The sequence below is a fragment of the Phalangium opilio genome, unplaced genomic scaffold, assembly GCF_054372755.1.
Source record: "Phalangium opilio isolate 3A_F unplaced genomic scaffold, DU_Popi_V2 ptg000082l_1, whole genome shotgun sequence".
NCBI classification, from domain to species: domain Eukaryota; kingdom Metazoa; phylum Arthropoda; class Arachnida; order Opiliones; family Phalangiidae; genus Phalangium; species Phalangium opilio.
This window is the reverse complement of record NW_028324189.1, coordinates 13318189-13330749: the sequence shown is the minus strand read 5'-3', so window position 1 is coordinate 13330749 and position 12561 is coordinate 13318189. Positions and strand designations below refer to the sequence as shown.

Here is a 12561-nt window from a genome sequence, read left to right as displayed (position 1 = left end):
ATTCATACTTCTAAAATTAAATCTATCCCTGGTAATATTAACTGTCCATTTTTTTGGCAATTTAAATATTTCCGCCCACGTAAAATTTATCAGTCGCCATTGATATTGACGTCAAAAAAACGAATGTTCAGCAAAAACCACGCTCTTCCAGCATCGATCAGTGTATCATCGATGCACACGGTGGCGTAGAAACCGGAAGTTTGAAAACCGTACAGTAAAAAAATCTGTCTCCTATGCGCATAGCGCTTTATACTATAGAAGTTACTGGTTGGCATAAATCTATAACAATAATGCTACTGTCTGTGACGAAACGCAAAATAGGCTTAAAATGTTAAACATATTTCAATAACAAGTTGGGAAAACCAAAATATTACCTCTCCGAGTCAAGACGACAACTTACAAACTTATTTACCCAGATATGGAAATGTTTCTTAAGTTAAAATTTATGAAATATTAAAGCAGTATACTAAGATAGCAAATATACTGTAAATTAGACGACATTTTACATCCAATAATGTTATACTTGTACACATTAAAATCATCCGATGGGGGAGAAACGGGAAATGAAGAGATAAAACTTAGGAGGGATATTACCTTTACGTGCTTGTAAAGGCCCAATTTTCTACTCCTCAACTGTATGCCCTCTATGTTCAAAGCCATATTCACAACAGCGTTGCCATATAAACACTATCCTCTCGTTTCACCTCAACGATTTTCTTAGTTTGTCAACATGACTGTTAACGTTACATAACACCAAAGCTTATTTTTGGCTACACACACTGAAAGTAAATGCGTACCATAAAAAGCATGAAAACACGAAGCTATTATCCGATTACGATCAGACCTTTCACTGGTCTGGTCTGCGTTCAGCAGAGCTCACCAAAAAAGACAGCGGATTTTGGAAATGTTTACCGGTGAGCTCTGTCGTCATAGCTTTTCTCCGGTCATGGGCGTTTTATAAATGACGCTAGCGCAATAAAGCGTGCAAGGTACCAAGGCTTAACAAAAATTGTATGATAACATATTTATAGAGATAGATAACAACTTTTATAATTAAAATTAGAAACTATCATATCTCTTAAAATTCTCGCGTGATCAACCGGTTTCACGCCAATTAAATAGCTATAGTCCCATAGAGCTATTTGTATTAATTCCTCCATGGTTTTTTCGCCAAGCTGAGAACTATGCGTTTTACGTCACGTTATCCAAAGAGCCGACTATTTTCTTTGAAGACCGCGCTAGCTCAGCGCTAAGCACCGTGACGCCACAATTCAAAAACAAAATCCCGTTATGTAGGACACTGCTAACAGCGCTGGGCTCTGCTGAACGCGGCCCAGATTTCCACCATGATTATAATATCTAAGCCTAAAGTGTATTTAACTTTCGGCTCACTCTGAACCGTTAATGTCTCTGCATTACAGAAACGAAATCCAAACCCAAGCGTTTAATTTTTGGTTCACTAGGCCTATTGACAAATAAAAGTTCATTTGACCAACATAGTAGCGTTGTGCTTGTATTCACTTTAGAAAGGATTATGCTATAAACAGATGTAGTATAGCTTAAGTAATATTTAAACATCCATTTTAAATAATAATATTAAAAAACGTCTTTGGAATATCAAAATGAAATAGAGCTTTAAAGCTACAAAAGTACTAAATACATCATAATTACGAAAAATATTTCTACATATTCACTTTATATTAAGGATAAAGGGAATATTATGGTTCTGTAGGATTTCTTTACACATCAAATCAAAACGAACTTCTAACGCAGCGCACTACTGTAACAACGGACGGACACACACAGACAAGATGCTGCTTTTTAACTCTTTCCGTATTAATTTTGAATTGAGAAACAAGATTATCTTAAATATTAAAATAAATATAATTAATATTTAATATTTTCTTCGTTAGTTATTCGCCTTATTGAACGTTACATCGTTTTAAAAAAGAACAATTAAACATTCTTGAGAGACTTGACTAATATTGGCGTTTGAAATGAAGCATACGCCGGTTGCTTCGCCTTACACAAATAGGTAGTATATAAGGGTGTCGAACTTCAGTCAAAAGCAAGAACAACCGCAATTGCGAAAACCTATCGTGGACAACCCACCCTAGGGAGGCTAGACGTTTCTCGTAACCCTTGCTGATCGCCGCGAATGTCTTAAACCAAACGATGACGACGGAGTAGAAGCCAGGTGTGCAGACTGGTGTCCATGTGGGATGGACAAAAACAAAGACCAGAAGATGGTGGTGTAGAAGCCAGGTGTACAGACTGGTGTCCATGTGGTATGGACAAAAACAAAGACCAGAAGATGGTGGTGTTAGAAGCCAGTGTGTACAGACGGGTGTCCATGTGGGATGGACAATGACCAGAAGATGGTGGTGTTAGAAACCAGCAAGTACAGACTGGTGTCCATGTGGGATGGACAAAAACAAAGACCAGAAGATGGTGGTGTTAGAAGCCAGTTTGTACAGACTGGTGTCCATGTGGGATGGACGAAGGCCATAAGATGGTAGTGTTAGAAGCCAGTTTGTACAGACTGGTGTCCATGTGGGATGGACGAAGGCCATAAGATGGTGGTGTGAGAACTCAAATAGAGTAGCCATTTCCGTGACTGTGAAAGCAGTTCGGAAATGGCGAACACGTTTGCTCCGATTTGGAAACTGCGACCGCGGTCACGTGGGTGTAACAACAGACACACACACAGACACACAGACACACACACAGACAGACACACGATCGTTACAGAACCTCTCCGTGACATACGTCACTCGGAGAGGTAAAAATCTTGGGAGTATTTTTTCAAACTGCTTTAAAAACATGACAAGGCAAATTCTGATAAAAAATAGACCCTTTAATTTTATTATGTGTTTTTCCATTAGTATTTGCGATGGAGTTATTTTATAGGAGTAATATTGAAGAATCGCCTAATAATGCATAATATTGAAAATAACTCTTTGTCAATGCGACTCCATGGCGAAAAAATTATAGTAGACCATAAAAAAAATCGCTTTCGTAAGAATATTTTTATTATTTCAGTTTTAATATCTTCGAGAGACTGAACGGCTTGCTTCAAAGCGGGTTAAAATTTTGTATCTCTTAATTTTAAATATAATTATCAATCACGTTTTAACATGGAGGACCAATTGCGAATGGAGACTGCGCGTAGACGTTCTGATGATATAGCTGAATGTTCACTGGTGACGCGATCAACAGCCATGAGATTGGTAAGTTAACTTGCAGTGTTTTTCACATTCTCTCATAAGATCATTGTTAGTTTTTAATACCGTTTGGAATTATTAATTTATAAATCGCGTTTTATCAGTTTCTTTTAGTTTTAGTCTTCGTTTTCGGGGGGATATCATTGCATAAATTTCGTGATATAACGGGAGATGTTTCATCGACCACCTCTTTAGTTGTCATGAGCCTTATTTGTGCCATTTTAATTGCAATTTATTCTATCGCTGGCTTAGTTATGGAGTACAAAGACCTTAACAAACAAGAAAGACACTACGCCACGGTAACTTATTCTTCGCTGGCTCGACTTTCGTAAATGTTAAATTTTGTTTTTAAAAAACAGCACCTGATTTGGATTGTGATGTTCGGTATTTTCGCCGTTATTTTGGGAATACTAGATTTGATTTTATCAATTAAGGTCGGTATATAGATTTTATTGTAACCAGGGATAGATAGACTTTTTTAAGACGGAATGGGTAACAGGGTTATTCGAGTGCGCGTCCTAGTCCACGACCCCCTTACCCGTGACGGAGGGGTATGAGGCGGGTCTTATTTTTGTTATGGCGTTGTATGTATATCCGGGTCAAATAAACGTCGTCTGCCCCTTCGTCCTCCAAGTTGGAATGGGCTCGGATTGTAATTTTTGAAATAACATTGATTAAAAATGGAAGTTACACAAGACATAGGGCTTGCAACTGAAAAAAAAAACGGGGAAGACCCAAGAAAATTAAAAGTGAGTTAGAATTGAGTAAAAGTCCTCATAGATATTACAGCACGAACAGGTTTTAACCAAACACTTAGCTCACAAAACTCCTGACCATTCACTAAGCCTTGGTTAACTTCATCAAATTCGTTTACAAAATCATGAGGATAGTAGAAATGATTGGCTTAAGAAAGAATTAGCGAACACTTTTCACCTTTACAGATGTACTCCAAGTCCAAAACACCGGCACCAAATTCACTAACTACCTTCTTAATTGCTATTAAAAACAATTCCCGAATAATTATCGGACCCTCGAATTTAGACGGCTCCATTTTGAACCCCTGTGAAGACGCTTATCTGTACAACCATAGCCCACTTGATCCGCGGTCTATAGCTATAGCGCGAGCAGCTTGCGTCGTGACGCGCGTGATCGAGTGGGCTATGGTACAATGCAAGAGGGGTCGTAGTCATGGCGACAGAGGTAAACAGGAATTACGTATTTTTGGCCCTCCCCGTCAGCAACGTCACCAATACGTAGTTTTTGTGAGCCAATAAAATAATTTAATTTTTTGGTTACGTGTTGAAGGAAGGGACAATATACTCGTCTATGAGTCGGACTGAAGTAAAGGCCAAACATTGTTTATTCCGTCTTAAAAAAGTCTATCTATCCCTGTTGTAACATAATAATAATAACTTTGTAATATCGCAAAAATTAAATTCTTATTTTAGGATCACTATCAATTGAGAAAACAATATGTGAGCCTTTGCTCGGTAAGTATTATCAAAAGTGGATGAGGGCAAAGTATGAAAATGGCCAAAAGTCGCGAGTCATCAGAGTTTCGCCGTAGTTGGCCGTTGAATCGGCGTAGCTATAATAAGCTTATTCACTCCCTAAAAGTAGGTCTTGTGTTAATGCGCGGTTACGCGGTTACCGAGTACCGACCCCGTTGTCTGGTCTTGTGTTAATGCGCGGTTACCGTCGTCTGCTATTGTGTATGCTAGAGCTTCCTCGAATGTGTTTGTAGTCTGGACAGAGTTGGTAACTGGTAAGGTTTTAAAATATTTAAAGTTATAATATGGTTTCAAGTAAGGTTAGTAGTAGAAAAAGTTATCCCTGATTTCCACAGAAGACGTCTTTTACAGGATTAAGAGAGATTGGTTTTATCTTTATTATTAAAGGCTCGTTTGGTTTATTTTGGCAAAGGCTTAACATTTTATCTGGATTCTTTTCTAATTTCCTCTTTTTAACTTTATCATTGTGGTCACTATTTTCTGGAAAATGCATAAATGCCCTCTTTACAGTAATGCATTGTATTTCACAATTGTTTTCGCCAATTTTTTTATGTTTCTTGTGCACATTGTGATGAGATATCAACCGACGTTACTATAACCCCTCAAACGAGCCGCAGTACACCGAGGCAGAAATACTATACTCTATTCTATTTTCTCTTGGCATGGAATAACCACGCGAGATGGAACGGCGACGAAGGTAGCGGAGCCTCTACCAGAAATGAAGCGAGTGACGTAGGAGAGCTCTCCGAGATAGTGGGAACAGAAAGTTCGGTCTGCGCAATATTCGCGCGCCTCTGATTTGTTATTGGTTACAGCTGTTTTAACGTTGAGGTTTAAAGCCGAAGCAGCGCCGAACCGTCCATCTCTCGAAACTTGGCGAGAGTAACGTAAGCCTTGTTCACTAAAATTTGAAATTGAACTGGCGCGCGCCAACCAACGCGCGCAGCCTTTCCACGTACTCACCTTTAGGAAGGGAGGAGGAATCTAAAGGGGGTATTCAAGTTTTTGGACGACAGGTTTTTCAACACTAGGGGCCTGTTCCATCTCGCGTTAGTTCTTCCATGCTTTTGGTATCATGTCATGACCAAATCGGGTCTTCTGTCCAGCATTTTTGTTAGAGCAATAAATACTGTAGCATTACATTATGGTTTCATAAGCGAATTTTCCCCTAGTATTCCGCGGGAGGCAACGTGAATTAAGCGTTCACTGCACTCATTAGTTCATATATTCGTTATATATCTCTGCAATTTATCAGATACAAGTAGAAACATTTCTACCTAAGACCATTAAGCACAGATGAACTGGAATGGAGATACAGCGCGTGCTTCTTTTAGGGCAGCACTACACCGCGATAAGTATTGAAACTTTTTACGACACATACCATATCCATAACATGATTTATGAGTAGAAACGTTTCGGAACTCTCCCGCTAGGGGTGTCGTTAGGCGATGCCATTAGAAGAACGGGGGCTTTTAGCTTATCATTCCAGACCATCTGTGTTTAATGGTCTTATCTTCTACTTATTACTTTGCAGGCACAGTACTGTACACGATATCCAGGGGAGTGCCACCTCATATATGTCGAAGGAGAAGATGGTGAATTAACAGTCAATCCGTATAGAAAATCAACACCTGATGTTGAAGGATACTGCCTGGAAAAATTTATCAACTTTATCCCAATCTGTGGCGGTTGCCTAATTCTGTGCGCCGTCTCTTTGGTATAGTTAATATTCTTTTTTAAATAAATAGAGTTGATTTTGCGGAATATCCTGGTAACAAGGACCGGTACCTGTGGCCAGGGACCCTATTCTCTAACTACATTTGGATCGTTCCTAATCCAAATGATTTGGATTTGGGGTCGGCTCATCCCCAAATGACACTAATCCGTATTCTGTAACTCCAAATCCCTTTTCATTTGGTTCAAACCACAGCCCACTCGATCACGCAAGTTGCACTCGCTATAGAAGCCCCTTCAAACAGCCAAAAGTCAAGAATATGACCGATTAGTACTCCTTGGTAAACGAGTCTAAGAATTAGCATTATGTCTATGGGAAAAATGCCGTTTTTTGAAGTAAAATGAGTGTAATTTCGCTTTTTGTGGATCAAATGTCGTGAAAATTTAAGAAAAGGTGCGTAGTAACGTTTTCTAAAGTCCTACAAATTTTCAAGTTTCAAGAGTGAATAGTTTTTCAGTAAAAAAATAAAAACTAGGCCCAACCGATAAAGCTCGTCAAAACAGTCTACGAATTAGCATTATGTCTATGAGAAAAACGCCGTTTTTTGGGGTAAAATGGGCGTAATTTCGTTTTTTGTGGATCAAATGTCTTGAAATTTTATTGAGAGGTGCGTAGTAACGTTTTCTAAAGTCCTACAAATCTTGAAGTTTCAAGCGCTAATAGTTTTCAGTAAAAAATTAAAGACTAGGTCCAACCAATCCAGCTAATAACGCCTGAAGGGAATTCCCTTCTGATAACGTTCTTCATCAAAATACTGTATTTAATATCTTATATTTGATTTATTATTACAATTTACTAGTCGTTAAAACAACTTGGCAAATATGTGAAAACCAAGTACTACAAGTATTGGGGGAAAAATTATTTATTTGAAAAATTTGCCCAGCGCGTTTTAAAATGGCTAGAAGTCATCCAGAGTTGAAAAAACCACAAACTGAAAGTTTGATAATTTTTAGAAAAATAACTATTAGTCCTAAGCCTTTCAAAATATTATCTAAATTTTTAGTGTACTTTAATTTACAAATAGTAAAAAAATCAGGAAGCTAGAGCTTACATTTTTCACTTTCCTATAAAAGTTTGTTCATCAACTCGACAATTCCCCCTAACATTTCAGTGCTTTTTGTCTCAAAAATCTAGACTCGTTCATGTTTTTACTAGCTTTTCCACTACATCCCCTCGATTCTTGAAAATGCATGGGTTTTGAATTCTTTGAACGGGCTTCTATAGCGAGTGCAACTTGCGTGATCGAGTGGGCTGTGTTCAAACCCTATCCAAACATTTGGCAAGCCAAATGGCCGGCCAAATCGTCATTTGGATAGCTCTTTTCCCCATTTTCACCCCGTTTGTGGCCGCCATTTTTTTTTAAGGGGAAAAAATTTGAGAGTGGGTTCTTTTTCGTGGTCATTTTCATATTTTTTGAGGATTTGCTTATGGATGGATTTTAAATATAATATAAAGTAGGTTTCAAGCTTTAATATAAGCCTAATATCATAATTTTCCACCTTTTTATTGTCCCACAATCTATTTCTAAACTTGGCCCTTTTTTTAAGGCGGTGAAATTGCGCTAAGCCTTGGCCTACCGTTAATTTTTGCCATTTAAATGTGTGCCTCTCGAGTCTCGTTGCCCGTTACTTCGCCTTCTCTTATCGTCGTATTTTTAAAGTTTAGACTTTGAAAGTAGCGCTTTGTTTTCTTAAATTTAACTTAATTGTATAAGATTTCAATATTATAATTGCGTTAAACGTCGGTATTTACGAATTCAAGGGACGCGCCTTGCATTTGAATTTCGTTCCCTCGAAACCACCCCCTTTAAGGGGCCGGACTCCGAAGGCTTTTTCTTTATCGTCTGTCAGCCCCCAAAACAGCTGTAGAGTGAATGTTATTTACTAAAAAAATGTATGCGGTCAGTGTGTTGTTTTTGCATTTCAATGCTTCTAATCGTGGTACGCGTCGAGGTTTACCGTTTACGAATCCAACGTGTGTTGCTAAATGAAAATCAAGGGTGGATACTATATGATCTATGCTTCAAAAGGAATTTGACAGCGAAAGTCAAGCAAAACGGTATTAGGCCTTGCCAAAAGTTGACAGCTATTATAGCAAGCCTTCCTCCGATAATCACTATCACATGTCAATGATGTAAGAAATTGACCCTCGGATATCCTGTGACTAGGAGATGGTTATAAAGTTACTAAGTCTCGATTTTGGAGGTAGATACTGTCTAGTGACACTTAAAGTAACGATTTAATCTTATAAACCGACTACCATAAGCCCATATCGTAAATTAACCGATGTTGATATCAAAGCTTAATAATTTTTTTAACTCCATGAATCTTAAATATCAACATCAAAAATTATCTACTGAAAGAGATAACTACTTATATTCCATTCAAATTTCTCGCAACATATCAAATTAACGAGTAGAAATGTGCAAATGAAGTTCAAACCGATTAATTGGGCAAATTGCTATATTGGTCACCGTTACCGATCACAGATAGATTTGCGTCCTTCAGTAGTGTTTATTATGCTTGTAAAATGGTAAGCGAAATCTGTGATTAAAGTTTAAAATAGACATGAGCAAAAAGGGCTTTATTCATATCAACTCGATTACCGAATATCTAAATTTGACCAAAATTAACAAAATATTCTCTTCATGATTAAAAATCTTGTTTGAAGCAGCAAGCCATCTAATCCTTATTTACCTTCTTTTGAAAAAAAGTAGGTTGATACCTCTTTCAGTAGATGATTGATTGATATTTCAGTTTCATTGAGTTTAAAAAAAATTGATTCCACCATTGGTTAATTTACAATATTGACCAATCGACAATCACAAATTTTAATAACTAAATTACAAAAACTGGTTCAAAACTTTATTAGTTTTGAAACAATTAAATTCTAATACTAAACATATGTACTAGTTAATTCCTCGTTGGTAATTAATTTATTGCCTTAGTGAAATTAACGCTGAATTTTATATACACAAAATAAATAATAACTTAGCTTCTAAAATTCAAATGTAAAAATGTGTGCATTATTTCCCAATTAATAAAAGATATCCACCTATTTTTCATTCAAATTAATTTCCCACTTAATATTAATTAGGCCTAATAAGCTTAAACTATCAAATTAAGAGGTTTCTTAATTTTACAAAATTATTACAATCTAACATGCAAAAACCCAAGGCTTAAAAACATTTTACTTTTATATTAAACGCTGCAAAAGAATTGACCAATAAACAGTAAGTAAAATTACGTAATGAAAGAGGAATTAAGTGACGTACATTTGGTTTGGATAAAGGTTTGGCGGGAGATCCAAATGTCGATTTGGATTTGGGTTAGAGAATACGGTTTTAAGCGCCCTATCCAAATGGAGCCGATCCAAACGTTTAGATTTGGATCATCGTCCAAATGATTTAGATTTTTAGAGAATAGGCTCCCTGTAAAGAAGCCGAGTGGGGAATCTCGTTACTTAATGTCGTAATTAGTCTCCGATGTGACTGAACCAATATCAGCCACTATTCTGTCGTACCGACTCCCGAGTATTATTGTAGGCGAATATCTAAATGTTTGCAACTGCAATAAAAATTTAGATATTGGTCCACTATATAAAGCTCTTTGAGCAAAAATTCTTTCCCAACTGATATAAGTTCAATTTCGGACCACATAACCATAGACAGGCAAAGCCATGTTGTACCCGCGTCAACAAATGGCAATGCATTACACTCGCCCTCACGCGTCTGCCGACCGCAATTTATCGCCAATTGTACTATTTTACTAGGTTTTGGTGATAAACTTGCGACACCCGCCGCCACAGCGCTAGTGTCAGGCGTTGCTCTAAGCAAACCTATCCCCTATTCAGTTGCCTGTCCAGGATTAGGTGGTCTGAGATTCAATATTGATCTTCTTGTATTACACGGTTATGGTTGGCTGTTTTTCTGTCAGGGTCAAAACATGTAAGCCGTTTTTGAACCATTTATACCGAAGCGATTTTTCCCAAATTTAGTGTGCATTTTCAAATGTCATGACAATATATAAACCAAAAATAAAACCGTAAATACTAGTAACATATAATAATATGCATCAAATCACGAGTTCTCTGTCAAACCTAGGCTTTTTTGCATCGCGTGTATTCATTAAGGCAAAATTACCAGGGGAAACGTACACACGAAACGCAACTACCAAAATAAATGAAGTAAAAAGGTTTCAAATATACGCTTGCCTTCCAAATCAAAACTTGCTGAGGTTAACGGTAATAGTTAGTATAGGCGCTGTCGGTTAGCTGTGGCATAGGGGCTTGCCACCACCCCTCTATGCATTGTAAAGGCGTTAGATAAGTGGCAATAAGTCGCAAGATGACTTGGTCCAATTAGCTAGCGGAAATCATAATTGTTACATTGGAAAATAAAATAAATTAATAATGATAAACATGGCAAATCCCAATGCTTTTCCATTGATCTTTCAAATAATCGCTGCGGTTACTAGATATATTTGCAACAGCAATAATTAATAAACTATATTATCTATCCCTTTAGTGCGTGGATGGATATTGTTTCTTTAAAAAGTGGCGATCAACGATTCTAGGCGCGCCGAACGAGAACAATCGTCACCAGGTACATCAAACACCACCCTTAGCCTTGCGGTACCATAGTGCGGGAGGTGGACACGTTCATATAGCTTAAAATCCCTAATATCCCTCACTACCTTGATTTTAAATGTATCTTTTAACAACCATAACTTATTTTAAAAGTAATCATAGCCATTAGAATGAAAATCAAGTGATAATGTCATACTCATGTAACTGTCTTCTTCATTTCACTGCCTTTTTCTCTATTGATATGGGCAAATTAATGTATTATATATATATATATATATATATATTAACGACGTTTTAATAAAATGAGAAGTGAATCAATAAACCCTATCATATTTTTCAAAATTTTGCAACATCGGAATTCTTAAATGAATGAAGGGTTAACGACTTCTTAATGATTGGCGGATAAGTGATATGAACTGTGAACGCGGTCCAGAAGTTGCGAACACGTTTGCTCCGATTTGAAAACTGTGATCGCGGAGAAGAACATTAATGCGTGATAATATGTATGGCGCTTCCCTAATCCATAATAATAAATTTCTTAAAGGCAGACTTACATCGAAAAGGGTTCTAGCGAACTGAAAACCGAGCATCCATACTAACAATGGAGCAATGGTGCCGATTTTCGAACCCCCGCTGGGGTAAAAGATGGAAGGGTTCTAGCTAACTGAAAAGCCCTGCAATGTGGTTCTAGCGAACTGAAGATACGCAATAGAGAATTTCCTTCAGAGAGGAAATAAATTTAAAAGCATTTCTATTGTTCATCTTCAGTTCGCTAGAACCACGGCTTTCAGTTAGCGAGAACCCTTCCATCTTTTACCAAAGCGGCGATTCAAAAATTGGCACTGTCGCTTCATTGTTAGACTCGATGCTCGGCTTTCAGTTCGTTAGAACTCTTTTCGATGGAAGTCGGCCTTTAAGCACGGTTTGTTCTCGTGTTAAATACGAACAAGTTCGGTGCAGCCCTTAAAGCAATTTATTAAAAAAAATGTCTTGATTAGAATCAAGACCTAAAAAGTATCGATAAGACTGAGGTTATCACTTGTCTGAAGGATCAGATATTAATTTTTCTTTTTAATTGAAACTTAAATGCATGCTTAAGAAAAAACACCGTTCCATTGCCGTTTTCCGTTGAAATAAATTATTTTACTGCTAATCAATTTCAAAAATTTACTTATCTCGGCTTTTCGACCACAATTCCATTCCCCGAAAACATTTTATCATTACATTAATTACTTTTGGGAGAGTACGTGTATGGTTTAGCGTTTTATAAGGTTCCTAAAGACGTTACATCCCCATTCGAGACCGGCACGCTTCGCAGTGGAACATTTTAATTATTCTAAAACCAATGGCGCCAAATTCAATAGGGACAGTAAGATTTTTACTCGCGGTTTTTGCAAAATGATGTAATATCAAGTGTACTTTAGTCAACCGTCGTATTGTTCTTTCTCATAGTTCAGGGCATGATCAGTGTTACTGCCCAATTTCTCTCTCTAGTTTCTAACAA

General features: G+C 37.3%; 1 protein-coding gene and 2 long non-coding RNA genes across 3 annotated transcripts; 1 reads left to right on the top strand and 2 right to left on the bottom strand.

Moving 5' to 3' along the window:
- Positions 1 to 2836: 2836 nt before the first annotated feature.
- Positions 2837 to 4322, bottom strand: LOC149651849 (uncharacterized). The gene is made up of 2 exons (XR_016371353.1): positions 4158 to 4322; positions 2837 to 3935 (listed from the first exon to the last, which is right to left on the bottom strand). It is a non-coding gene; the product is annotated as an uncharacterized LOC149651849 (long non-coding RNA).
- A 73-nt stretch (positions 4323 to 4395) lies between these two features.
- Positions 4396 to 11379, top strand: LOC149651847 (uncharacterized). Its single transcript, XM_089848941.1, has 4 exons — positions 4396 to 4565; positions 4673 to 4714; positions 6270 to 6452; positions 10996 to 11379. The coding sequence occupies exons 1-4, from the start codon at positions 4551 to 4553 to the stop codon at positions 11140 to 11142; spliced, it is 387 nt and encodes a 128-aa protein (XP_089705067.1). The 5' UTR covers positions 4396 to 4550; the 3' UTR covers positions 11143 to 11379.
- On the bottom strand, positions 7230 to 7840 carry LOC149651848 (uncharacterized). The gene is made up of 2 exons (XR_016371356.1): positions 7522 to 7840; positions 7230 to 7401 (listed from the first exon to the last, which is right to left on the bottom strand). It is a non-coding gene; the product is annotated as an uncharacterized LOC149651848 (long non-coding RNA).
- Positions 11380 to 12561: the final 1182 nt, after the last annotated feature.